General features: G+C 51.2%; 1 protein-coding gene and 1 long non-coding RNA gene across 3 annotated transcripts; one reads left to right on the top strand and one right to left on the bottom strand.

The window, feature by feature from the left end:
- Positions 1-1,037: 1,037 nt before the first annotated feature.
- LOC116598595 lies at positions 1,038-24,127 on the top strand. Its single transcript, XR_004289112.1, has 3 exons — positions 1,038-1,242; positions 17,984-17,987; positions 24,116-24,127. It is a non-coding gene; the product is annotated as an uncharacterized LOC116598595 (long non-coding RNA).
- Positions 3,488-15,868, bottom strand: IL10RA (interleukin 10 receptor subunit alpha). 2 transcript variants are annotated; one of them, XM_032357643.1, is made up of 7 exons: positions 15,682-15,868; positions 13,545-13,665; positions 12,795-12,979; positions 11,747-11,898; positions 10,937-11,087; positions 9,457-9,578; positions 3,488-6,185 (listed from the first exon to the last, which is right to left on the bottom strand). In XM_032357643.1, exons 1-7 carry the CDS (start codon positions 15,746-15,748, stop codon positions 5,430-5,432), a joined length of 1,554 nt encoding a protein of 517 aa, XP_032213534.1. In that variant the 5' UTR covers positions 15,749-15,868; the 3' UTR covers positions 3,488-5,429. The 2 variants fall into 2 exon arrangements, with proteins under 2 accessions (XP_032213534.1, XP_032213532.1); XM_032357641.1 differs by having other exon boundaries at positions 11,729-11,898; positions 15,682-15,867.
- Positions 24,128-25,974: the final 1,847 nt, after the last annotated feature.

Raw genomic sequence — 25,974 nt, 5'->3', positions numbered from 1 at the left:
GTAGCCTGCTTTTCCTCTAGGCAGGTCAACAGCTGAGTATTCTCACTGCAGGTGGGCAGCAGGGAGAGTGGCCAGTGCCAGATCCATGTCCTCCTCTCCTTACCCAGGTGTGGGCTCTCCCATCTGGTGGGACACACGGAGTATATCTGAACCCTCAGCTCTGAGCTCTCCCCTATTGCCAAACCTGCCTCACCAATGCTGGAGGACTTTTTCCTTGGGTGACTTGTCATAGGGAACCAGAATTCTCCACCTCCCCTCTCCATGTCTCCTTTCCTCATGCATATTTCACTTTCCTCCTCCTCTCCATGCTGGAGTGGGATCAGTGCCTCTCTCCCTGAAGCCTGCCATTCAGTCTTGCCAGCGCTCTCTGCAGAATGTCTTTTGAATCTGTCACCTGGTCTCCATTCCTGCTGTCCCTGCTCAATATTGTCATTGGATCGGATTACTGTGTGAGCCCCTTGTGGACTGAATGTGCCCCTTCCAAATCCGTATGTGGAAGCCCGGAAGCACATTAGGAGTCCATATTATCAGGAGGTGGGGACTTTGGGAGGCTATTAGAGGTCAGATGAGGTCATGAGGGCCAGGTCCCCATGATGGGATGAGTGTCCCTATAGGAAGATGATGACAGGGGTGTCTGGGTGGCTCAGTTGGTTGGGCGGCCAGCTCTTGGTCTCAGCTCAGGTCATGATCTTGGGGTCCTGGGATCAAGCCTTGCAGGTGGGGAATCTGCTTGGCGATTCTCTCTCTTCCCCTTCACCGTCTCCCGCTCAAGGGCGTGCTCTTTCTCTCTCTCAAATAAGTAAATAAATACTTTTTTTTAAAAAAGGGGAAGAGAGGGGGCACCTGGGTGGCTCAGTGGGTTAAAGCCTCTGCCTTCGGCTCGGGTCATGATCCCAGGGTCCTGGGATTGAGCCCCATATCGGTCTCTCTGCTCAGCAGGGAGCCTGCTTCCCTCCTCTCTCTCTGCCTGCCTCTCTGCCTACTTGTGATCTCTGTCTGTAAATAAATAAATAAAATTTTAAAAAAAAAAAAAAAAGGGGGAAGAGAGATCAGGGTGCTTGCCTAGCTGGAGCTCTTTCTCTCTCTCTCCTCCTCCTCTTCTCTTTTCCCCCTCTCCCCTCTCCCTTCTTTCTCCCATGAGGACAAAGGAGAAGGGGGCCTTCTGCAAGCCAGAAAGCGAGCCCTCACCAAGAACCAAATTGGCTGGCACCTTGATCTTGGACTTGCAGCCTCTGATGAGAAGTGTCTCTTGTTGATGGTATTTTGTTATGGCAGCCCAAGCAAACTAAGACCACTTCCTCTTCAGCTTCTTTGCCTCTAGTCTCCGTTCCTTATTTTCCCATCTGAGTTCCTTTCATGGCACTCACCACTGATTGTAATGATGTGTCTGCTAGTCTGTTACTTGATGTTTATCTTCATAGCCAGATGGCTCCCTCCATGAAGCTGCACCTCTTTTGTTCCATCTGGACCCAGGGCTGGCTAAGCACCATGTCCAGCATGCAGTAGGTGCTTTAAAATGTTTCTTGAAGAAATGAAAGTTTGACCACACGCGCCTCCAACCAGGTCTCCCTACGTTCTGCCTTGTCCCTTCTGACTCATGCCTTGTGCTTTGGCCATGGTTATCTTTTTATTTTATTTATTTTATTTTTATTTTTTATAAACATATAATATATTTTTATCCCCAGGGGTACAGGTCTATGAATCGCCAGGTTTACACACTTCACAGACTTTTTAAAACACTAATTCCACCCAACCCAACCCTTCCTTGTCAGGGTGTTTATTGGCTCTACTTCCCCCACCCCCCACCCTGCTCTGGGTCGAATGTTTACGGGAGCTAGATGAATTTAAGATCAAACTGATAGTGAGGAAAGGTGCTGTGAATCATTAATAAATATGCATTTAATTTCAAATTGTGGATGTGTTTTCCAAGTAACCTTGAAACCCACAAGCACTACAGGAAATGGATGAGTCACACCTCCCACTACCTGGTGTCCTCTGGGTTGGGGCTACATACAGTCGGCCCTCACTGCCTGAGCCTGCCTCTCACGGCCACCAGCTTGCTGTCCCAGGTGGCCACAGCCCACAGTGCCCTTCTCTGTCATCCCCACGTGGGGCTGTGAGAGCTCCCATCCAACAGGGCAGTGTGTGCCATGGGGTATGTCTCCCCACCCCACCACTGTGTGTATTCTGGGATGGTATGTTGTGTACCTCCCAGGGGGTTGGGGTGGGGGTAGAGATCTTCGGGGAAGACAAGGCAGGCTCTTTGATACAGCTATTTAGAAAGCCAGGAAAACACAGTTCAATAGAAATTTCCTCTTCAGTCAGCGTTGGTCCATTTCCCCTCTCCTTACTAAGAGGAAGTTCCGTTAGCTCATAGAAACCCAGAATCACACATTCCTCAGCCTGGAAAAGCCCTCGAAGGAGCTTACTCAGTTTAAGAACAAATGGCCTTCTGAAAGGGTCTTGAATCCAATTCTGGAGAAGCCTATGAGTGTCTCAGCGCCAGCTGCAGGAAGGACTCCGTTTCCCCCACAAGCATCGGCTGGGCTGGGCAGGAGACCCAGTGGGAACTCCTGTTCATGCTTCCCGAGGAAAGCTGGCAAGGCCTGCAGCAGAGCCCACATCCTTGGACTTGGTTCTTCCAGCTGCTCTGCGCTTGGTCTCTTCCTGCCCAACTGGTTGCTGATTCCTCTTATTCTCTCCATCTTCGTATTCACCTCTCTGTTGCTCTCCATCCAACATGCCTCATGGGCCTCTTCCTGGGGGCAGAGGCCATCTGCCACACCCGATGCCAGGAGACCCTAAAGCTCTTGCCAACAGACAGGGCAGGAGGCCTCCATGGCAAACGTCTGAGCATTTCCAAATGGTGTGGTATTAGCCAAGATCTCCGGTAATGCCAGGATTGGCACTTCCCAGAACTGTATCTCCTCAGCGCAAGACGGCAAGAAGTGCTGTCAGAGGTGACACAGAGGAACAGGGGTGAGGTGTCCCCATTCACCTCCTTGAGGATCCAGGATGGGACAAAGGGCAAAGTGCATTGGAGACTCTGGCTGGGGCCCTGAGTGTGCTTCATTCAGAAGGCTGAGCTTGGGGAGAGACTCAAACCCACGTGTGGCTTTTCGTGGAAGGAGCAGGCTTTCTCTCAGAAGCAAATGCAGATGGCTTCCGCACTTATGAGAAGCACCCCGTGACACCCCTCCACGTCGAGGGGAGCAGGTGGTGAGGCTCCAGGCAGGTCTGATCTCTTTTCCAACAGGTCAGATGCCACACTCAAAACACTATGTTCTGCATTTACTTTTCAACCTTCAGAAAGAAACTTCCAGTCCCTTCCATATTTCAGGTTAGTGTGAGGACGCCTACCTTTGTCATTCTGACTGGAGCTGAGTCTTTGCTGCTGCTAAAGCGACATGACACATCTAACTCGTTATCAACCCCAGTTATCAACAATTTGAGGCTTCCACCAGCCACCGTGTCATCAGAAAGTTGACTGGTTTCACAGGATTCCTGAGGTCCTGACAATTTATTGAAGTAAAAAACATACATGGCTGATTTACAGAGCCTGTCATGCAAGGCACATTCACACCCACCACCTTGGTGACCCCGCACCCGTGTCCATTGCACACATCAGGTGTGGCTTTCTAGTTTTACAGATAAAGAAACTGAGGCCCTTCAGTTTACAGATGAGGAGACGCTGGAAACCGTGGAGTCAGAACAAGAACCTCCAGGTTCTTGAGATACCCAGAATCCTTGCACTGGACCATGCTGCTGCTTCAATAAATACGTGAACAAAATAAATAAATAAACCTTTCAAAAGAACCCTGAGGAACTCTCCCTCCAGCTCAAGTTTGGAGAGGGAGTTCAGTTATCAGAGGGGCACATCAGAGCCTCTGGGTATGATGTGGTGGGGGAGTCGGGGGTGCGTCTTGGTGGATTCTCTGAGCTAGTGTCCCTTCTCAGAATGCCACAGAAAAGTGCAGGGCTGAGGGGTGACCCGGGTTGGGGGGGGCAGGCAGACCCCAGGCCTGTCATTCGCTCCCCACCAAGCTTTCTTGCCCAGGCACTGTAAACTGGCTTTGAAGGTAGAACCCAACCTAGACTGTGGGGAGGCAGAGCCCATACCTGTCCCCTTCACGGGCCCAGGGCCAGGTGGTCCTCTTAGCATAGACTTCTGCTAAATCTGTTAACCCCCAGCATGTGAACAAAGCCGTTGTGTGCACATACGGGTTCTGCAGTCCACTTCCTCCCAGCCCGGGGTCACACCAGGCTGGATACGTCAGGCCTGACGCCAGCTTGGTTACCATCCAGCATGGAGGGCCCACTGGACACTGAGTCATTATTCCACGTGCGTTATCAGAGGTTAAGAGGGCCTCTGAGAAGTGACTGGCCCAAGCTACACAGCTGGATGCTGAAAGAGCAGGGGTCGGAGCCCAGTGCTGTGTCCTGTGGGTCTGTAGCTCAATGCTAGCAGTAAACGCAAGCGCAGGTCCCAACCCTGACCCTCTGGGCCAGGCGAGCTGGTGCCCACGCCAAGACAACCTGAAGGGCTGAGTTTTGCCCAATACAAAGAGCCATGATTTCTCTGGTACCGTCAGCAGGATGGTGGCGGCATTAGGGTGGAGGGAGTAAGTGGCTTGGCCTTGGGGGCTTCATCCCCTCCTCCCCGGTGGCTCCATAATTGGGGCTGGCAGACTGACTGACCGACCGGACACATCCTAAGATCTTCCATGACAAGCCCCCTGCCTGGGGGGGCTGCCAGCCGGGAAGCTTCTCCATGTGATCATCCCAGGCTGACCAGCTCGGACCATCCAGAGATCAAACTTGGTCTGCTCCTTCTTTGTCCTCCTAGAAATGACCCCTGCAGGGAAGCACCCACCATTCCAGCCCTGGCCCTTGGCTGTTCTGGAGGCGAGGCTTGAGTCCGAACTGATTTCAGCTTGGATCTCCCCACAGTTCCAGAAAACCCTGTGACTCCCTTCAGCAAATACTCTGTCACAGCGCAGGAAGAGCACCAAGGAGTGGGGAGATTTCCGCCCTGCCCTTCCAGGCTCTGCCACAGTCTTTGGAGCCCTCCTGCAGCATGGGCCAGCGCCACCCCTACAGCCTGCAGGAGTTTAGCAAGAGACTCTCTCTCTGCCCTGGGCCCTTTAGCCAGCCCTACTGGGCCTGGCGAGCGCTGGTCCCCCCACCCCGGGCTTGCAGAAGAGTGCCCACATTGGCATCATGCATCTGCCCCTCGGGGGCCCTCAGCTGAAATCGAAAGCAGTCCCTTAGCCTGAGTCACTCACTGGAGTGGAGGCTGGAGATCAGTGGCAGGGTGACCAGGTTTGAGTCAAAGCTGCCCAGGAGACCGACTGGGGCTGCCACACTATCTGGATGGGCAAGATCATGGGCCAAGGTCCAGTCAGATGCTCCCTAGGTCAGCACAGCTGTCATGCCCAGGAGGGACCACTGCTCAGTTGGCTGTCCCACTGTCCGGTTGAGGTCCCTGAGGGAGTGACAGTCATTCCTGGGTCCTGTTTCAAATAGCCCTTGGCCAGCACTGGTGGAGGCCAGCCTGCCTCGGCATCCAGGCATGTCCTAAGCCTGGGGCCAAGGCTGTCTGTCGAGGAGGACTCTTCCTCCAGGCAGCCTGTCTTGGCTGCTTTCTCCTCTGTGCATCTGGTCTGCTTCAGATAGCCCCGGAAAGCCACTGAGGTTGGGTCTTCTTCTCCAGGCCCCTCAGGCCCAAGGGGATTGTTGGAGCCACCATGCCCACCCCCAGGCTGCCCCTCAGAGTTCTGGACTAGGCCAATGCCACTGTCATCTTGGCTCTTGCTGCTGTCCCCCACCTGCCGCTCCCATCTGGGGCCAGTGCCAGGACTCAGGCTGGGCTCCTGCAAGCAGATCCCGCTGTCTGTGCTGCTGCTGCTGCCGCCGCTGCTGCCCTCCAGCTCTGGGGTCGCCCCCTTGCCTACGGTCCCTCCATCTTGGAGGTGGGAGGAAGGGAGGAGGAACTGGGGTTCTTCATTCTGCAGGGATGGCTTGCCACTGCCAAAGCCACTGTCCGTGCTGCCGTGCAGTTCTGAGTTTTTCAGTTCTGGGGACACTTTGGGGAAGGCCTCCTCGTCCAGGGGATTGATGGTGTCCTGAGGCTCGGGGTAGGGAAGCCGGCTGATGAAGCTGGAGGGCTGGGGCTTCTCAAAGACCTGGACGGGAGAGAAGCAAGGGTTACCTGTGGAAACCCACTCCAGGGGCCAGGAGGCGGGCTTGAGAAGGTTCTGCTCTAACCGAGAGGCCCATGGAGTCACTTGCACTTTTTATTTCACTTCAGAATCTACCTTTCCTCCCAGTGTGATTTTCAGTCTGGCTCAGGCCTGTGTGCTTGCAGCCCAGGTGGAATGGCAAGCAGAATGGGAGCCGGCCCGGGAACGGAGAATGTTCTCAGCCCCAGCAGCAGTCCTTTCCAAACCTGAGAGCAAGCCAGACTCCTCTAGATAGATTTAGAAGTGTGTTTCAAACTTTTTTTTTTTTTTTTTTTTTTTTTTGCTAGGATCCCAAATAAGAAATGTGTTACATAATAGCTCGTTTATAGATAACCCACAAACTGAAAGCAGTTTCACAAAATACTTCTCATTACTACCTGGGTACTGTGACTTACACTACTACTCTCTTTCTTTCTGTTCTACTCCTGTTCTAGTTTATCCTACCCTGTCCTATCCCATCTCCTCCATTACCCTCACTTGTCCATTTCCTTTTTTAAAATGCTGGATGTGAGACACCAAATTAAGTTCTCCACCCACCAAGTTGTGACTTGCACAAAGATGGGGTGGCTGCCACACGGGGCAATGTAATGAGCAGAGAATTAGCAGTGGGGGAGGACCTGTTCCTCACAACCTGCCCGGAGCCCCAGGGAAAGTCACTTAATCCCTCTCCCCCTTGCTGTTCCATCTCAGCCACACTGGGGTTCTCTCTGCTCTGGAATGCCTCAGCTCAGTGCTCTCAGGGCCTTTGCACATGCTATGCCCTGTGGCAGGAACTCTTCTTTTGGCACTTTCTGGCTGCGTTGTCCTATCAGTTGAGTCTCAGCTCAGATGTTCCTCTCCAGAGAGGTCATCCTGATGATCCTGGCTAAAGCAGTGCTCCGACATGCTCAACATTCACCTAGTTTACTTCTTCCTAGCACTTGGCTCCTGAAATTCTTTTAAAATTTATTTTTGGTCTCCCATCACAACCTGCTATCTAGCTACATTTCCCCCTCACACACAGCAGAATATAAGCTCTTGGAGGAAAGGAGATGTCTGATTTTGTTGGCCACTCTGTTCCTGGAGCTTAAACTAAGCTGGCTCTCATAAGGTTTGTTGACTGACTTACTAACTCACTGGGACACACCTATCCTCATTCCCTTCGTAAGTTTGGACTCAAATGCAACTCTTATTGGTTGAGTTCCTATGAACATCACACAGGTTGATGATTAAGGATATCAGACTGCATGGTTCAAATCCCAGCTCTGTCTTGCATCAACTGTGTTGCCTTGGCTGAATTATTTGCCCTGTCTGTGCTTTAGTTCCTCACCTATAAAACAGAAATAGTGACGGTACCTGCCTCCTCATGTTGTAGTTAATGCGTGGCAAGTGCTTAGAATAGTGCCTGGTGCAGAGAAAGCACTCGGTCAGTATTGGGTGAACTGAATTTGACTCTTCAATCTCTAAGGAGATATTCGAACCTCAGAGACGTGAGATGACTCACACAAGGTCACAGCTGCAAAGAGCAAACCTGTAATCCACTGTCCTGATCTGAATTCCCTGTCTGGCCAAAGATCAGATCCAAACAGCTCATGACTGGGAATAAGCATATGAGTGTTAAAGTACTCTGTGCACTCAAAGTTGTTCATGAAGTTAGCAATGACGGCCAGTGCTAGATGAAGGCAGCTGGGCTGCGTTTGTCTTGAGGAGGAAAACATTCTCCAGGAGAGCTCACTTCTGTGATCCAAATGGCACAGTGGGACAAACACCCAGAGGCTGGTCTCCTTTGGCATTTTGTACCTGTGCCTCTTTCCCGGGCTTGCATTAGAAGTAATAGACTCCATGCTGGCTGCCCTACTGGGCTGTAAAAGAATCAGCTTCTTCCTGGACCACATCTGGCCTGTCCTTGGTGCTTACTTCAATGATCTCATCCTAGATGCTCTTCCAGCTGCCCAGTGAGGAATCCCTGCTTCAGTTGCCAGGACCACCCCTCCCCCACCCCTTTGCTTTCTCATCCCTCTCTGAGGGCAGGCCATGTACCAACTCCAGGCCTTGCATATAGAACAGACTCAGGGCGCTTTTAAGCTGATGCATGGCCCGGTGCATCCATGTCTGTGGATCCGAATCTCCCGGGAGCACAGAGAAGGGACAATGAATTACATACTTCAGTTAGGCACATTTTAATCCTGTAAGGCTGTAGGGGCTGCCTGTTCCCAGTCTCCTCATCCTACCACTCTGGATGGGCACTGGAGCTAGGAACATAGTCTTTGCTGCCTGGATAAAGACCCTAATTAGGCCCTCATTCCCACTTCTCAGAGTTCTTACTCAACATAATTCCAGAGGGTCTTTGTCTCCTTATTTTTCCTAGAAATCCTGGGAACCCTCGGAGGGGGGAGTGCCCTCCCAGCTGTGGCCTTTCCTGGGGCCCCCTGCCTCCCTGATGGAGCCAGTCCTTCCCAGCAGAGCCTGTGGCCCTCACAGTGATGCCCCCTGTGGGGATGAGGCGGCAGCCTTTGGGGCAACTTGAGTCCCAGTCGGGACAGGTGGAGGTTTGGAACTGCTGCTGCATGCTGCGAGCTGAATTCTGGGGGTTGGCTTAGCCCAAATGCAGCAGCTGCAGGCACTGTGTGGCAAGAGGAAGTGCTCTGAGAGGGGAGCGGAGAGCCTGGCCACCTCCACGACCCCAGCTCCTAGGCGGTACCCCCCACTCCGCTTTCTGCCACTTGCAGCAGCCCAGGGCTGGACTTCCAGTCCCGTGTTCTTCCTCTTCTGGTGCGCAAATCCTCATCAGCTGGTAGGGGTGGGAAAGAATGGGCTCTTCCTGAGTTTTCCTGACTCTATGGCCCCCGTGTCTGTAATAATCGCTCCATGCCTCAGTTTCCTTCCTTGCAAAATGAGGCTAATAACCTCACCTGCCTCAGAGGTAGGAATGCAAAGGGGTGGGCCCATGGCCTGTTGCTAGTAAATAATTACAAAATGACATGTAGGGGGTTGGGACTACTCAGTATGTGCCTTGTTGGGGGCCTCTTAGAAGGCAGTGTTCTTAGCACTGGGCTTTGCGTTTAAGCCTTCCCTCTGTCCCCATGGTCCTTGCTGAAGGGGCAAGGACCCTCCTGTACTGTCAGGGCTGAGGGAAGGGACTGTCTGGGAGGGAGCCCCCCTGTCTGCTGGACTCCTGACATGGCCAGGAGGGATTGGCTAGGAGGGATGGGCCTGCGGCCGCCGCAACACTCACCAGGACGGTGGGCAGCTTCCTCCGGCGCCGCACGTACAGATGGAGGGCCAGGCAGTAGGCCAGGGTTCCGCACAGCAGCGGGACGAAGGTGAAGAAGATGCTGAGGTTGGTCGCGGTGAAATCTGCAGGCCCAGAGGGATGTGTTTGTGGCCTGGCTCCTGGGAGTCCATGACTACTCTCAGGAGCCACTTGTCCATGGCGCAGGTAATCTCTCCTAGGCCACAACCAGATGCTTCTGGATCCTTGGAAATCCCTGCCTGGACTTCCAAGCTCTGTTCTGAAGGGATTTCCTCACTAGACACACTGTGCTTCTAGTCCCGCACACGGTTCACACCACAGCATGTGGAATGGGTTGGGGCGGGGGCGGGATGGTACAGCAGGTAAGAACGGAGGCCTGACTCCAATCCCAGCTCCACCACTGACTCAGCCTCTCTGAGCCTCGGTTTTCCCATCTATAAAATGGGAACGGTAATAGTGCCTACCACACGATAGTGAAGTACACAGCACTGATCATCCATCACCTCGCTTAACTTATGTCACCTGATCCCTATAACAACCTTAGGAAGTGAATACTGTTATCATCCCCATACAGAATAGGATCTGGGACCCAGAGAGTTTAAGTCACTTACCCAAGGTCACTTACCACCTAAGTGATAAAGATGAGATCTGAAGCCAGACCTAGACACAAAACTTTTTCTTCTACCAGTGAGTGAATGTTAAAAAAGTTCTTAAGGCTGCCTGACACAGGGATGATGCCTTAACTCCACTTATGTGAGAGTGAGGCTAAATGACAATGAACTTGTGTGAGTTTTCTTCGTGACTTGAAATGCATGGTAGAAATACAGGGAGTCACTCTGGTCGTTGCTGGACCTTGCCCACACTGGCCTGGCATGACTGGTCGGGCATGTGCTTCCTTGAGTTGCTATTTACAGCTTCCTCTGGGCATGCCCTGTCTCCCCAGCCAGACTGTAAGATCTTCAGGGACAGGACCATGGCTTTCACACCCCAGGTCCTCTCCCCTCCCCTGTCCCTCCCCCTCCCCTGTCTCAGCACCTGTGGAAAGCCTGGCTTTAGCACCTCTGGCAGGGGTCAGCTCAGTTCCAGTGATTAGGGGGGATAAGGAGAAGGCTATCTGTGCCCAGCCTCAAGGAAGAACAGCAGAGGGATGTGACAAACAGGAACTACTACAGCTGACAGAGCAGGTCTGGACATGAGGGTGGGGGTGGGGGGTTCTTGGGAAGCACACCATCTCCAGCAGAATCAGGAGACCTGGCTCTGCTGCCATGCTCTAGAAAGTTGTTTGGACCCATGGAGCCTCAGTTCTCACATCTCTGAAATGGGGACAGTAGGCGCTTTCTCCTAGGTTGTACAGGAGAGTGCCCCTGGCATGGGTGGCCCTCAACTGATGCTTTTCAGATCATTTGAGGCCCTTTCTGCCTCCCCTCCCTGCCCCAGAGAGCAGCCCCGACCAGAGACTCACACTGCCGGGTGAGCACAATGCACTCCTCCTTGGACCATAGTCCCTTGTTCAGTCGGGAGCTCAGAGATGGCTTCACCTTGACACAGAACTCTCCCAGTTCTCCAGGAGGTAAGAAGCTGAAGTTTTCATGTTTCACCTTCACCTCTGTGAACTGAAACAAAAACAACATAGCAATAAACAAAATACCCTTGATTCATGGGCCATGGTAGCTGAGAGCAGGGGATCTGTCAGAGATGCTCCAGGACACCCCCTTCAGTGTCCTTTCCCTGACATAACCAACCCGCTCTAATCAACACAGCTCGGGATCTCTGATTAACATGACTGAGTTTGTACCAAAAGAGAAAAGGACCATTTCATAGATGCCGAGGACCTTCCTAGAAGGGGCTGGAATCAGATGGTGGGAAGAGGATGATTCTGGCAGATTCCAGATCCGCTACTTAGGGGGGGTGTCCGTGGCAATTATGTAAACTCTTGGCACCTCATTTCCCCATTTATAAAATGGAATAAAATATCCACCTGTGAGGGGATCAGGAATAATAGCTATAAAATGTCTTGTGTGGTGCCTGATACTCAGGGGCAATGTTTTCCCTGCTGCCTATGCAAGAGCTTAGGTTTGAAGGGTGAGGTCATCTCAGCATCCCCCCCACCCCGCCCCATGCCTTCCCTCCCTACTCTGCCAGCCAAGTTCCCCAGGGGTGCACAAAAGGTGCTGCCAGCCCCGGTGACAGGGAGACCCAGGGAGTCCACTGCATTACAAATACAGCTATCCTGTGGCCCTAGGGAGGCCTGTACCGTATAGTTCCCCGGCACCTTGCGGATCTGAATCTCATATTCGCGGAAGTGTGGGAAGATGCTTTCATAGGTGTCGTCCACAGGGGCTGTCCTAGGCCTGGGGGGCTGGATCTTCCCGAGGATGACACCGTTGTGCACCTCTAGCTTCACACTGCCAACCGTCAGAGTCACTGGTGGGGAAGCAAAATGATGAGGCCTGCAAGCTGGGGAGGGCCGGGGTGTCCCACCCATGCCTGGCCTCTAGAGTCAGGCTTTACCGACCGTAAAACCTGGGCCACCATTTTCCAGCCTGGCAGCACATAAGGACTCCCTGGGGAGAACCTTATAAATATAGATGCCCTGGGTCCATTCAAGACATAGTGAACTTGAATTTTTGAAGCTGGGCCCTGGATACATTGATTTTGAAACACATTCCTTAGGTAATGTTTCTGTAGCCAGCTGGCACTGGCCTGTGGGCAGGCGCTTGGGAGCCAAAGACCTTGAAAACCAATGGTTGTGACTCTGAATTTTGCAGAGCGGGCTCTCCACACACACATATAGAACACGGTCAATTCCAATTTGTAAAATGGAAAAATCCCATCAAGTCTAGGGCTAACCATTTTCTCTTATGTCTGCTGAGAGAGACCCCCAAACCTTCTTTAGTAACATCTCCCTGCTTCAAAGCCTCCCAACCTGATTCCTGGGAGTTCGGCCTTAAGGGACTGAGGACTGGATCCAGTTCTGTCCACTGTTTGCTGCCTTGTGCTGAGTGCTTAGGGATTCACTTCCTCTTCCAGAACCCTGCAAGTACACAGGTCTGGCCTTTGTGACTCAGCTCCTCCAATTCACCCCAAGACTTCTCTTCTGTAGGATAAACAACTCCAGTTCCTTTTAAATCTTGAACCACTTGGCTATTTTCATCTAAATCTTCTCAAAAGTCCTGACTAGTCATTTGGGCAAACTAGGTCCTTGGCCGGGAAGCCTGGCTGGATGGCGAGCTACGGGAACAGAGCCACATTCTAGATCAGAGTTTCTGGCAGGAAGGAACCCCCAAAGCCATCTTCTAGGTGCATGGGAGGAAAAGCACCTTCATCCACAGAGAAGCGGGTGTTGGTGTAGGTCCAGTTGGAGTACTGGTTTCCATCCACTGTGCGGACTTTGGCTCGGTAGCCATTGTTGTGGTACAGGTCCAGGGTCACCATAGTGAGGTCACAAAATGACACTTGGGTCTGGCTACAGCTGGGGATGGACTTCCAGAGTTCTTGCCCGTACCTGGGGAGAAACGAGGCAGGGCACTGGTAGAGAAAGTTGTGTTCATACCTACCTCTTTTAAGAGGAAAGCAAGGGGCCCAGGGAGTGAGCTCCCATGAAGTATTTTCTCTGGTCCTGGGCATCTGCAAGAGGATCTCTCTTGGTTCTGGGACCTCGTACCAACTTCTCTTAGACTGGAATATCTAACATCTCCCAACTCCTCCAGGAAGACCTCCTACCCACTGCAGTACAGCCTGATTTTTCAGGCTTTCTCCCAATTACATTTGCAGTCCCTTAGGGTTTCCTTGTTTTCCAATTATATTATGGATGCAATTCCTATTTTTTCCATCAAATGGGAAAAACTTGAGGGTAAAAGAAATACTTTTGCTTTCTTATGCCAGAGCTCTCAGTACACTGCTCAACACATACATCAGTCCTTGTCAACCGATGGATATATGCCAGGATCCTTCCTGGTGTCACTTCAATAACGAGACAGATATGTCTTCCCATGCTAGGGAAGTGGAAGGGGATGGGTGCATCCCCCCGCACCCACCTCCCTCCTTTCTCCATCCTCCCCTTTCCGTACCTCAGAAGTTCTACTTCATAGTAGGTGCTGTTTGACGGTTTTGGGATGGGAGTCCAGTGGAGGATATGGGAGAAAAATTCTGCTTCAAACCACACAGATGGCGGCCTAGGCAGTTCTGTCCCTGGCGACAAAAGTGTCAGTATCAGAGCTTGCAGAGCCTACCCCCAGCAATGACAATGACGATGGTGATGGTGGCCATCATACTACCAGCTTCCATTTATTGACTACTTTACTCTGGGCTCTCTGCTAAGTACTTTACATATGTTATTTCAGTTAATTCTCACAACCAGCCCTACAAGATAGGCAGTTATGACCCCAACTTTACTAGAGAAGAAATGGAGGCTCAAAAAGCTTGAGTGACTTGCCCGAGGCCAGTGGAGCTAATAAGGGGCAGGGTGAATCCACATGTGTCTGACTGCAGAGCTAGTGTTGTATCCATAGATCGCTGTCTGTGATCAGAAGCAGAGGTGGTGGCTAAGAAAAGCCAAGCTGAGTCTGATGTATCTCCAGAGAGAAGGCATGGGCTGAGGTATGTCTGTCTACTATGAGTCTCATCTCAGATGAGCTAGTCCCTGTGGTTGCTCCAGCCTCATCCCAAGGCTGGCCCCCATCCCCAGCCTTGGTCGCCACCCTGACCGCAGCCCTGGCTCCAGCCCAGGGCCTCCTCTCTGGAGTTCTTGGGGATACACAGATATCCTGCTTGTTGGCATCTGCCTGTTTCTCTTCACAGATGTCTTGGGCAACCCCAAGCTGAATGCTTGCTCCATTCCCCTTTATCTACAAGTGCTATAGGCTGGGTGAGGACAGACAGAATGAAGCAGGTCTGATTCTAGACTGTGCTGATCACATTTCCACACAGAGTCAGCACCCTTGGCTCTGTGGTAAGATACTAAATACCACTGTCTAACTCCATCTCCTGCCCCCCCCGGCCCCCTATTCACCATGGGGCACCCCAACTTCAGGAGCCTCTAACATCTGCTAGTGTGACTTGGGCAAATTACTTAACCTCACTGAACCTCTCATTTGTAAGAATGTAATAAATACACCTACTCTAAGAGTCTTGCCAATCAAGTGCAATGAGGTAGGTCAAGGCCATTAGCCAGTCTGTTACTCTTCTTTCCTCCATCCCTTCATATCTCTTGATCTGCCAGCCTCTCTCTCAGGCTTCCTTTGTTCTCTAACTTCTCACCATCTCTCTAGTAACAGCTTCTTCTAGAATTATCATTCACACTTAGAAAGTACATGTCCCCTGTCCCTTGCTTTCTTTCTTAAAATATCTTTGATCCTTAAGGCTGTGTTTCAATTTCAAAACGTTAGATGGAAAATGAGAAATGCACCGGGACTTTGCGGTGTTGGGGCTGCATATTGCTGACTCAGCTCTCGATCATGTGAATGGCTGACTGCAGGTTTTACTTTGTATTTTGGTGTAGACACAGTTTCAATCCCTGTTCTCCCTGGCGCCGCTCTCCGTGCCTCCGCCTCCCTGCCCCAGCATTGCCTCTCCAGGCTTTACTCTTCTTCCTTGCAGAAACTTTCCAGGAGAGCTGCCTGGGTTGGAAGACTGAGCTAAGGGGGAGGAGGAGGGAGGAGGAGGCAGGTGGCAGTGGGAGTACATCTGGGGCTAAAGAAGGAGCAGGGATGATCCATTGGATGGAGCAACAGGTGATAGTAGGGGGCAAGACCTGGGATGAGAGGGGATGGTGTAGGAAAGAAATAGATTAAGTGGAGGGCTAGGGAAAGATGGAGTCAGTTGGGGGATCAAAGTCATTCCCCAGAGGGGAAAGCATTCTTACCAGTTGAACTACTACAACAACAAAAGGCCAGGACTAAGTTTCTGACTCGCTTGGAGATGGATGGAAAATAAACTGGGGGCGCGTGGGTGGGTGTCACTGAACTTCTCTATCCAACTCCCGCCCCACCAATTTCTTGCTCTTCCACTTCCACATTGGGGAGCCTGACACTCAGGCTTGAGGGAACCGGGGAGCTTCTGATAGACAACGGACCCCCTCCCCGCTCTCCGAAGGGACAGCCAGACGGGGTTCTCCGCGGAACGCACAACTTTAACGTAGGGGCGACGCAGAGCCGGAGTGGGGTGTGGACGCGCACCCAGCCCCGCCGTGCTGGCCGCGATCCTTACCGTGCGCGCAGGAGCCGAGGCACAGGCTGAGAAGCACCTCCAGCAGCACTACCAGGTGCGGCAGCATCCTGGGCACGCCGCATCCTCCGGGGCCTGAGTCGAAGCCGGAGCAGGACCCAGGCTGCCCGCCTCCAGCCGCCGCTCCGCGGCTCTGCCTCTGAAAGCTGGGACTTGCCGGCAGTCCCGCCTACGCCCCACGAGGCTGACGTCAGAGGGGCGGGGCCCCGGAACGCCTCGCCGTCGAGGCTGAGCGTCCGGTTGCCGGTCGGGGCCGGGTTCCCACCGCGGAGCGCTGGCCACCTCCGGGGATGGGGAGGATGCAGGGGCTGCGGTGCAGTGGTGGGGGCGGGGGGAGAACACCCAGCTGACCCGGGCCTGGGGCGGGGCTCTGATCAGCGCTTCTCTCCCGGTTTCCAAGCCCCGCCCCCGGCCCCCCCGCCCCCCCACCCCGATCTAGTCAAAGAGGTCTGCGCTTCGCGGAAGGGCCGGCGGTCATGCAGAAGGTGGGGTGAGGGTGTCAGAGCTGATTTTGCCGGACGAATAGGGTTGGGATTGGAGCTGTGGCCAAAGACGGCCGCTTGCTCGAGTTGGGGAAGGAGATTGTCCCAGCCGCTCAGGAACATTGCTAGGACCCACGTGTGACTCTTGGTGTTGCCCTAATACCTGGTGTAGGGCTCTGAGCCAAACCAACGGTAGAATAGGCAGTCCCCTCCCTGACTGAATAGTTTTGGAGGGTGCCCACAATCTCCCTCAGCTCCTTTTGGTTTCCCTTGCTTGCCTGAAATCTCACGTTTAGAGTTTGTTTTGTTTGTTTGTTTGTGTCCCCCCCCCCCCCCGCCCCCGGCTGGGTAAAAGCATTCTTAGAAAACCGGGTAGCCCAGCATCGGTTGGTTACTCACGCTTCGGTATCACTTGACTCATTGGAGATTTCACTCCAGGTACACCGAAGATGTGGGAGCTGGGGAGACAAGTTCTGTCCGCTTCACTTTGGTTGCACCGTGACACCTGCCTCAGAGTGTGTGCGAGTCTTGAGGAAGGGGTCCTATTCGGGTCTGAGGGTCTACTTTAGGAAGACTTCACTTTTTGATGATGAGTGAAGGTCAGGCATGCCCCAGCTGCATGGATAGTGGAGAGTGGTGTACCTCAGCCCACAGGATACAGGGTCATTTGGAGCCACCCTAAGGGGACAACTCTTGTTACCGCAGTCTCAACCCCTGGGAGAAAGAGTTCCAGGGTTTTTAATGTGTGAGAATGTTTTTTGCACTCTCTGTTGCTCAGCTGAAAGATCAAGAGTGTGACCAATTGCTCAGAGGTATCCAGGCATGACCCAAGGGGTGGGGCTGCCTTTTGAGATGACTTCTCAGTTCCCACTGACCTTTTGAAGGAGGAGGACACTGTGCAGTTTCTTGCTGAACTTGCCTTTACACTTTCCTTTCCTTTTTTGTTGTTGAGTTATAATAGTTTAAAAGTCTTTCCCCATTGCCATTTTAAAGGAGGGTTCGATTTCTTAATTCACTCATATGACAAAGATTTTCTGTACACTCTGTTGGGGGCAGATACTGTGTTAAAGCTGAGGATACAATGGTGATCAGAACAAGGTCCCTTCCCCCAAGAAATTTACAATTTAGCTAGAGACAAAAAGTAAAGAGAGATTTTAGTATGCTGTGAGAAGTGTGCTGGGAAGGGAAGTACAGACAAGCATGGGTTCACAGGAAACAGGCACTCGACCCCAACTGGTAGAAGATAGAGAAGGCTTCTTGGAGGAGGTGACATATAAGCGGATAGTGAGGGATGAGTAGGAGGCAGCTGGGTGAAGAGCAGATAGGGAGGTGTTCCAGACAGAAGTATATACTTAGAGATGGGGGAACATGGCACTTTGAAGAACCTTGACAAGTGCATAAATTAGTCTTCCTCTTTTAAGATGAGAACGTCACCATGCCTGAAATAGGTTAAGGTTTTGCTCAGGTAGAGCCCGAGTTTGAATATAGGCCATCCACATGTAGCTTGCTACATTCTACATTCTACTACATTCTAGATTCATACAAAGCCCTCAGAACAGGAATTATGTCCAACATACGATTTTACCATACCTTTTGTAAAAAACAAATTCATATATTTGCTTTGGTTTGTATTTAGTAATGTAGTCTCCACGTTCTAAAATGTCCACACTAAGGTTCTGTGATTTCTGGTATTCGTAACAACTGTATTTCCTCCTTCCCTTGCAGTTAGGTGAAATATGTGACTGGGTTTTAACCAATGTAAAGTTGAATTGATGGGCTCCACTTCTTGGCCTGGCCTCTAGCTGTGTCTTTGCTATTCTGTGAGCGGGGTGGAGGGGGTCCAGTGGAGGACTCCAAGGGGATGGAAGGAGACTGGGTCCCCGAATTACCTCTTGGAGGGGAACTGTTCAGTAAAGACACCCAATCTGTGTGAGCCTGTGATTTGAGAGAGGAGTGAACTCTTGTTGTATCAGGTTACTGAGATTTGGGAAGTTTTGTTATATCAGCTAGGTCTAGGTATCCTGATGCAAGCGTTGTCTCATTAAAAAAAAAAAAAAAAAGATTTTATTTATTTATTTATTTGTCAGAGAGAGAGAGAGAGAGAGAGAGCGAGTGCACACAAGCAGGGGGAGCAGCAGGCAGAGGGAGAGGCAGGCTCCCCACTGAGCAAGGAGCCTAATGCAGGACTCAATCCCAGGACCCTGGGATCATGACCCGAGCCCAGGGCAGGCAGGCACTCAACTGACAGAGCCACCCAGGTGTCCCAACATTGAGGGTAATAAGGATTACCACCACCACGACAGTGGCTTCATTACCAGCATTTTACAGATGGAGTAGTGAGGTCAGAGACCAAGTCGCTTGTCTGCCTCACTCAGCTGGTGAGTAACAGAGCTAAGATTAAAGTCCAGATCTCCAGCTCCAGAACTCCTGCCTTCACTACCCTATAAACAATGCCCTTTCCCATCTTGGAAGAGCTCTTGGAAAAGACAAATGTGTAGTGAATTGAGGAGGGGGCGGTGGGGGAGAACAGCTCAGGGCTGAGTGTTGTGGGTGGAAGGAATATGGTGGACCCCAGGGAACTTGTGGGTGGAGCTGGTAGACAGCTTTGTCCCCATGGCCACACTGGGAAATTTTTAGGGCATATTTTGAGCTCTGGATAGTTGCATTGTCTCATTTTCGCTTTACTTCATCTTGGTCCTCAGGATGATCTTCTAAACAGGCATTGCTGGGCGGGGAGGAGGGGCGGGTAGGGTGGACATCTGGGAGGGTAGGAAGTCCATGCTCAATTGTGGTAACAGGCACACTTGTAGTTTCGGTCCCTGAACTGATGATTGGGGAAGTTCCAGGCCTTGTGATCGCTGTGTCAGAGCTACACATAACGGAGAAAGAGCCCTAGACGGAACCGACCCTGAGAAGGAGACAGAGAGAAGGAGACAACCTGAGGACACTTGGCAGTCATTGGATCAAGGAGAACTGTGGAAGGAAGCTGAGGGGGCCACCAGAGGCCATCCCCAGCTCCAGGAAGAACCTTTGGGCTGTTGACTACAGAACCTAATTAATGTCCACCTCCCTTCCTTGTCTGCCTGACCTAAAAGAGTTCAGAAGGGACAGAGCCCCCTTCTCTGAAGGACCCCTCATAGGTTTAGAGAGTGACGCAGATGGGAAGGGGGAGTTGTTTGAATTTCAGATGGGTGGGTGATAGGCATCCCTGAAGGATTTGGGACAGGAGGGCAGCATGGCAGATTTGCATCCGAAATAGAAGAGGAAACTCAGCGCATAGAGGTGAGCAGCTGAGGTGAGATTTGCTAGTTAATGGCAGAATCAAAACCCTGGTCTCTAGAGTCACCTCTCTTTGCCTGACCTTTCATGGCAGCAAACTTGTGGCACTCTGAAGACTATGGGAGGGTGTCTTGCCCATCAGCCTAGAGGAAAGAGGAAGAAATTCTGATCTTCCCGGTGAGGAGCCTCCCCTGCTAATTCCCTTGAATCAGCAGAGTTGGAGCAGTAGGAATGTCCAAGGCTTTGCCCAAGATGAGGGACACGCACTTACTTTAATTCGACATGACTAAGAAGGTCCACCTAGGGCAGAGGGAGGCTCCCATTCAAAGACAAATCTTAATCACTGCTTGTGTTGTAGAAACTGCCTGTCATCTCTTTTATTATAGGTAGTTTTAAGTATTTGTTTTACTTGTTTTTCCTCCAAGTTTTTCTTTAAGTTCAAGTTAGTTAGCATACAGTGTAATATTAGTTTCAGGTGTAGGATTCAGTGATTCATCCCTTCCCTGCAACACCCGCTGTGCCCCACCAGTGCCCTCCTTCACACGTCCCCCTGCCCACCGCCACTCTGGCAAACCTCAGTTTACAGTTTCGAGTATTTGAAGGCTGACCTCCACTGGCAGCCAGTGCTGGCTGGGAAGACCTACGCCAGGGGCTCAGAGTCCCAGCTGTCCGTTGTCATCTGAGACTGGGTTTCGGGTCTCAGGTTTCTTTAGCTGTGAAATGAGGATGACACCTCTTCACAGAGCGGCCTATGGGAATAATGTAAGCAAGTGTTTGTTAAGTACCCTCGACTAAGCACCGTGGGGTGCAAAAATTAGTCACTATCTTGTCAGGTTCATGGGCTTTCAGGGGATTTAAACTTGTCATAAATAACTCTTGACAGCATATCAGAAGGACCAGCTCAGATAGAAAGCGTTCCGTCAACTCACACGTATAATACCTATGCAGGATATTGGTACCCTTGTTATTTTTTTTTTTTTGGATCGGGTCTCCTGTGCGTTCACTGCCGCCCAAGCACACCTTGACCAGCTCACAACCCCAGACCTGTTCCTTCTTGAGATTCTGATGCTCCCGTAGAATCCTGGACTCGAGATTCTGATGCTCCCATAGAATCCTGGACTCCTTGCGTGGAGGTCAATTCATCCACCCTCCTGCTTCTGTCCCAGGAAACAGAGTTCATGACAAGTCAGGAAACAGTAACTGGAGGTTAGCTGGAGAGACTGAGTGCTGAGTGTGCACGTGTGTCTTGCGGTCAGGGACACACGTGTGGGAGGGGGTCACAGAAGAGGGAAGCTCCATTCCTAGGGTGGAGTTGAAGTTCTTATAATTTATGAGAAAATGAAAGTCAGAGAGGAAGAACTCGTTTTGACAATGGCAGATTCACACCTCACCCTCAGATTCATGCTGTGGCCATCTGACCTTTGAGGACATAAGAACAAGTGAGCTCATGCTCTTTACACCTTCTTCCAAACTATATTTCGTAAGCCAACGGTGGGCAACTGATGCTGTGAGGTCTTGCTGGGCCCTTGGGCGTCCAGCTGCCAGCATCCTCCCTGCCTCCACTACTCGGCCCTTTCGTCCCGCCCCAGCCCCAGCTGCCAGGACACCCAAGGAACCCACGTGGGAAATTCCCGGGACCCAAGAGGGGAAAACTGGCTTTTTGCCTGCAGTTCTTTAAGTCCTTGTGTATGGTGCAGTAATTTTTTAATGCTTCGTAGAACTTTGGTAAATCAATTTTTAAAAAAAATTTATTTATTTGACAGACAGAGATCACAAGTAGGCAGAGAGGCAGGCAGGGAGGGAGGAGGAAGCAGGCTCCCCGTGGTGCAGAGAGCCCGATGCGGGGCTCGATCCCAGGACCCTGGGATCATGACCCGAGCTGAAGGGAGAGGCTTTAACCCACTGAGCCACCCAGGCGCCCTGGTAAATCAATTTTTAACACATGAGAATCCTTTGATTAAGTAACAGATGTTCAGAAGTCGATACCATTTTTATTGACACTTCGATGGGCAGTATGGAGTTCCAAAGGGGAAACTCATGTTTACTGCTATAAATTTGTAGAAATTCTAAGCCTAATTTTAGAAAGCTGGAGTAAACAGATGCTCTGAGGTTCATGACAGTCTTATCAGTGGTCACTACTTGTGTCCACATTTATAAATTAGCAGAAGGGTTTCCATGCGAGTTCTGGATGGTTACCTACCCACTGGTCCCTGGGGATGCTCCCCGTCTAGCTGCCGAAGGAGATCCTTCTTCTGGCTCTTAATCCAGTAGCCTCTTTTTGTTACACCGTGTTCTTGAGCTCAGGACTTCATTCTTTCCCTTCTCCTCCCTGGGCCAATTCTGTATACTGCATATTAAAGCCAAAGTCAGGGGCGCCTGGGTGGCTCAGTCAGTTAAGCGTCTGCCTTCAGCTTGGGTCATGATCCCAGGGTTCTGGGATTGAGCCCTACGTCGGGCTCCCTGCTCAGTGGGGGGAACTGCTTCTCCCTCTTCTGCTCCCCCTGCTTGTGCTCTCTCTCTCTGTCTGTCAAATAAATATATAAAATCTTTAAAAAAAAAAAAAAAACAACTTTAAATCCTAAGTCAGTAACTCAGCTCCGCTGATATCCTACCCGGATGAGAGAGAGTCCATAATTACCACATCTTCCTCAAGGCCCTTTTTCCTCTTGGGTCAACAGCTCAAATCTGCTAATATCCCTCGAGTACTGGCTATGTGTCAGCCACTGTGCTAAGTGTGTGGTACAAAGATGGAAAAGATACTGTCTCTGCCTTAGAAGATGTTCATCTGGAAGGGAAGGAGGAAAGGAAATCCAGCATTCGTGATTGTGTTGGGTAATATGCTGTTGCTACTTCATCTGATCCTAGTTGAGGTAGACTTTCCCATTTGACGGAGGAGGAAACCGAGTCTCAGAGAGGTTATATGATATTCCCAAGGTTACCCAGCCAACAGTGTGGTCCCGCTCTTCCTGAATGGGCTACACCATGTCCCTCCTCCCCTCCCCTCTCTCCCCCAGCCAGCCACAGGCAAAAAGAAGCAGGTGGGACCATTCCAGCTATATGGGCCCATTGGAGGGCTGCCAGGCAAAGGACTAGCATAGAGGCTGCTGGCAGGAGTCTGGGTGTGGCTGAGGCCCCTGGGAGAGACCCAGAACCCCAAGCAGCCGGGGTAGGGTCTGTGATGATTCTGCGGTGCCTCTTGGCTCTCTGGGTATGAAAATGAATAGGAATGGTAAGAAAGGCCCCAATGGGTTCTGTGTTTGGCTCTGAGACCTGTGTAAGAAGGGCTCTGGGCTGAAGGCTTCCAAAGCAAAGGCTTTCTTCTCCAGGTCCCAGCTCCACTTCCCCCAGAGAAAGGCCCCCTGAGAATGTTTATCTTTTGGCAAATGGTTATTGACTGCCTGCCAGGTACCAGGCTTAATTTTAGGCAAAGTAACCAAAACTCCTGCCACACAGAGGGTTCATGCTGCTGGGAGGAGACATGTGAATAAGTAATAAGTTAGATACGTATGTATACTGGTCGATGGTGATAAGTGCTACACAGAACAATTAAGTAGGAAAGGGAGGGAATGGAGTAACATGTTGCAATTTATTTTTTATTTAAAGATTGATTTACTTATTTGAAAGAGAAAGAGCATGTACAGCAGGGGGAACAGCAGGCAGAGGGAGAGGAAGAAGCAGGCTCACCACCAAGAGGGATTCTAACATGGGGCTCGATCCCAGGATCCTGGGATCATGACCTGAGCCGAGGCAGACACTTAACTGACTGAGGCACTCACGTGTCCCAACGTGTTGCAATTTAAACAAGGGGATACAGGGAAGGCTTCACATGATAGGTTTGGCAGTTTAAACAAGGACCAGAAGGAGGCGGGGAATGAGCCATGTGGATATGTGGATGAAGAGCATTCTGGGCAAAGGAACATTAAGTGCAAAGGCCCTGAGGTGGGAGTGTACTTGGCATGTTTGGGATTGACAAGGCCAGTGTGGGGCTGGAGGCTGGTGAGTGAGGCTCACCTGGCTATAGGTTGGCTCTTCTAGGGGGATCATGGCCAATGGCCAACAGATGGACAAAAGACTTGAGAACTTTCAGTCTCTTCTACTTCCCCTCGAGAATATTCACTGGGGAGGGGGAGGTGAGGCATGAACATGAGGCTTCTCTTCCTGCAGTTTGTGGCCCTGACTCTAGCATCTGAGTAAAATACACTCCCCCTACCCACTCATACTCCAGTCTTTTGCCCTCCCCTTTCCTCCTTTCTCCTCTCTTTCTTCTTGATTTCCCCCCTTTGTTCTTTCCTCTCCCCCCAACCCTGAATCTGAAGGGTCTGGTCATGGGGAAGTTTGGTGCAGGAGAGTTGGGGGTCAGAGTGAGGAGGCAGGTCAAGCTAGGGAGGTGTAATCAGTTTCTGGGGGCTACTGTAATAAATGATCACACATTTGGTGGCTTATGACAACAGAAATTTGTGCTCTCACTGTTCTGGAGTCCAGAAGTCTGCAATCAGTTTCCCTATGTTGAAATCAAGGTGCTGGCAGGGACTTGCTCCCTCTCAAGGCTGTAGGACACACCCTTCCTTGTCTCTTCTAGCTCTTGGTGGCAGCTGGATTCCTTGACTTATGGTTACATCTCTCTCTACCTCTATTTTACAACAAAAATGTCTTAGGAACCTAAATGTGGTGGCATTTAGGACTCTCCCTGAGAAGCCAGGATACTTTTCTCACCACAAGATCCTTTATTCAGTCACATCTGGAAAGACCCTGTTTCCACAGAAGGTGACATTCACAGGTTCCTGGGGTTTGGACCTGGATGTCTTCTGGGGGGCCATTTTTCATCCTACCACAGAGGGTGATCAATTTCTATACTCATTCAGTCATTCCTTTACTTGACATATGATGATTGAGCTTTTTACTCAATGCCACCGAGGGATGCAGAGAATATACTGTAAGCAAAACAGAGTCTTCCTAGAGTTTTTGGATTAGAAGGGGAGACCAATGTTAATCCAGTAATCATCCAGATAAGACACAAAATTGCCACTGTGGTAAGTGCCAGGAGGGTCTGTAATTGGGACTTCACCTGGTGGGGAAGCCCCAAGAAAGCTTTCATGAGGAGGTGCTGCTTGCGTTGGAATCTGAGGGGGTAGTTGGAGGAACTGGAAAGAGGGGGAGGATTCTAGAGTGTTCTAGCAGAGGGGGACAGGTGGCAGAGCCAGGTGTGACCAGCACTGGTGGGATGTGCCAGGCTTGGGATGGAGCCCATGAAGAGAGGGGTCTGTGATTCAGGGCTCTGGCTCATGTAGGGGTCCGTATTATATGCCATCTCCCCACCCTTTACCTCAATCCCAGCCCACGGCCACTGCTCAGCATCCCAGGCCCTTTGTCACTGCTCTCCTGTCGAGCCCCATCCTTCCATTTCCTGCCCAGTGTAGCATGTGGTTTAGCAAGGAAACCCCCTGAGCTCAGTGTTGGGCAGACCTCCAAGCTTTGGTCAAGCCTACAGTGTGGCCGACATTGTGCCAGAAGTTAGGGGGGAATAGGATGAGAAAATGGCATTATTCTGATCCTAGAGGCAAGAGGCTATAGGGTAGAAGGGTGAGCCCACTAGGGCTTAAGTGCTGATTGCGCTATGGACCCAGGTTGACTCTCATGTCTGCCATCCATAGGCTATGCGATCTTGGGAGAATGACATCTCTCTACCTCCGTCCCTTTCAGAAGTACCTAACTCAAATCAAGAAAGATTTCATGCGGCTCCAACTCTGAGCTGGGTAGTGGGCCAAGTGCTCCCAGGGCCTCGGAGAACTGTTTGCTGGTTTCTTCTCCAGTCCCGTTATCATCCTTGATCCAAATGGGTTCTTAGGCACATGCCACCAAGTGTTTCCTCCAAGGGGCCCCACACCAGGCGCAGAGCTCCCGACAATGGCAGTTAGAGGAGATGTGTGTCCTGGGAGTGTGGACTCATTTGCCCTTCTGTCTGGTTCCTCTTCCTTCCTGCAAAATAACCAACACTTTCTATGGAGAACGCTCCAGGATGAACGCCAGGCATTTTAAAATGACCCCCCACTTTACATACTGTTTTCACTAACAGTTTGTATCCACATCTTTATCACCCACTGCTACCAGCTGGCCTCTACTTGATTTTTGCTAATGGCAGTGGCCCCGGTCTCTTCCATCAAACCAGTTGTGTAAAAAGCCCAAGGTGAGGTCAGACAACTTGCCAACACACTGTACTGTGTTTGGTAAATCACTTTTCATCTCTAAGTCTCAATTCCTATGGTAAAGTGAGAATATAAATTCCTGTCTTGGCATCCTTCAGGGGCTTCTGTAAAAATTGGATGAGATTCTGCCCCCAAGTCCTGGGGTGCCTGGATGGCTCAGGTGGTTAACCATCTTCAGCTCAAGTCATGATCTTTGGGTCCTGGAATCGAGCCCCATGTGGGGCTCCTTGCTCAGCAGGGAGTCTCCTTCTCCCTCTGCCCCTCCCCTGCTCATACTCTCTCTCACCCACCAAATAAATTAATAAAATCTT

The sequence above is a fragment of the Mustela erminea genome, chromosome 9 (genome assembly GCF_009829155.1).
Source record: "Mustela erminea isolate mMusErm1 chromosome 9, mMusErm1.Pri, whole genome shotgun sequence".
Taxonomy (NCBI): domain Eukaryota; kingdom Metazoa; phylum Chordata; class Mammalia; order Carnivora; family Mustelidae; genus Mustela; species Mustela erminea.
This window is presented reverse-complemented; position numbering and strand designations above follow the sequence as displayed.

Coding starts and splice junctions, on each gene's coding strand:
- IL10RA (XM_032357641.1), bottom strand. CDS start 15,748: ATGCTGCCGCACCTGGTAGTGCTGCTGGAGGTGCTTCTCAGCCTGTGC. Junction 11,088..11,728: donor AGGTGCCGGGGAACTATACG/GTACAGGCCTCC, acceptor TTTTTGTTTCAG/TTCACAGAGGTGAAGGTGAA. Junction 9,579..10,936: donor CATTGTGCTCACCCGGCAGT/GTGAGTCTCTGG, acceptor CTGGGCCTGCAG/ATTTCACCGCGACCAACCTC.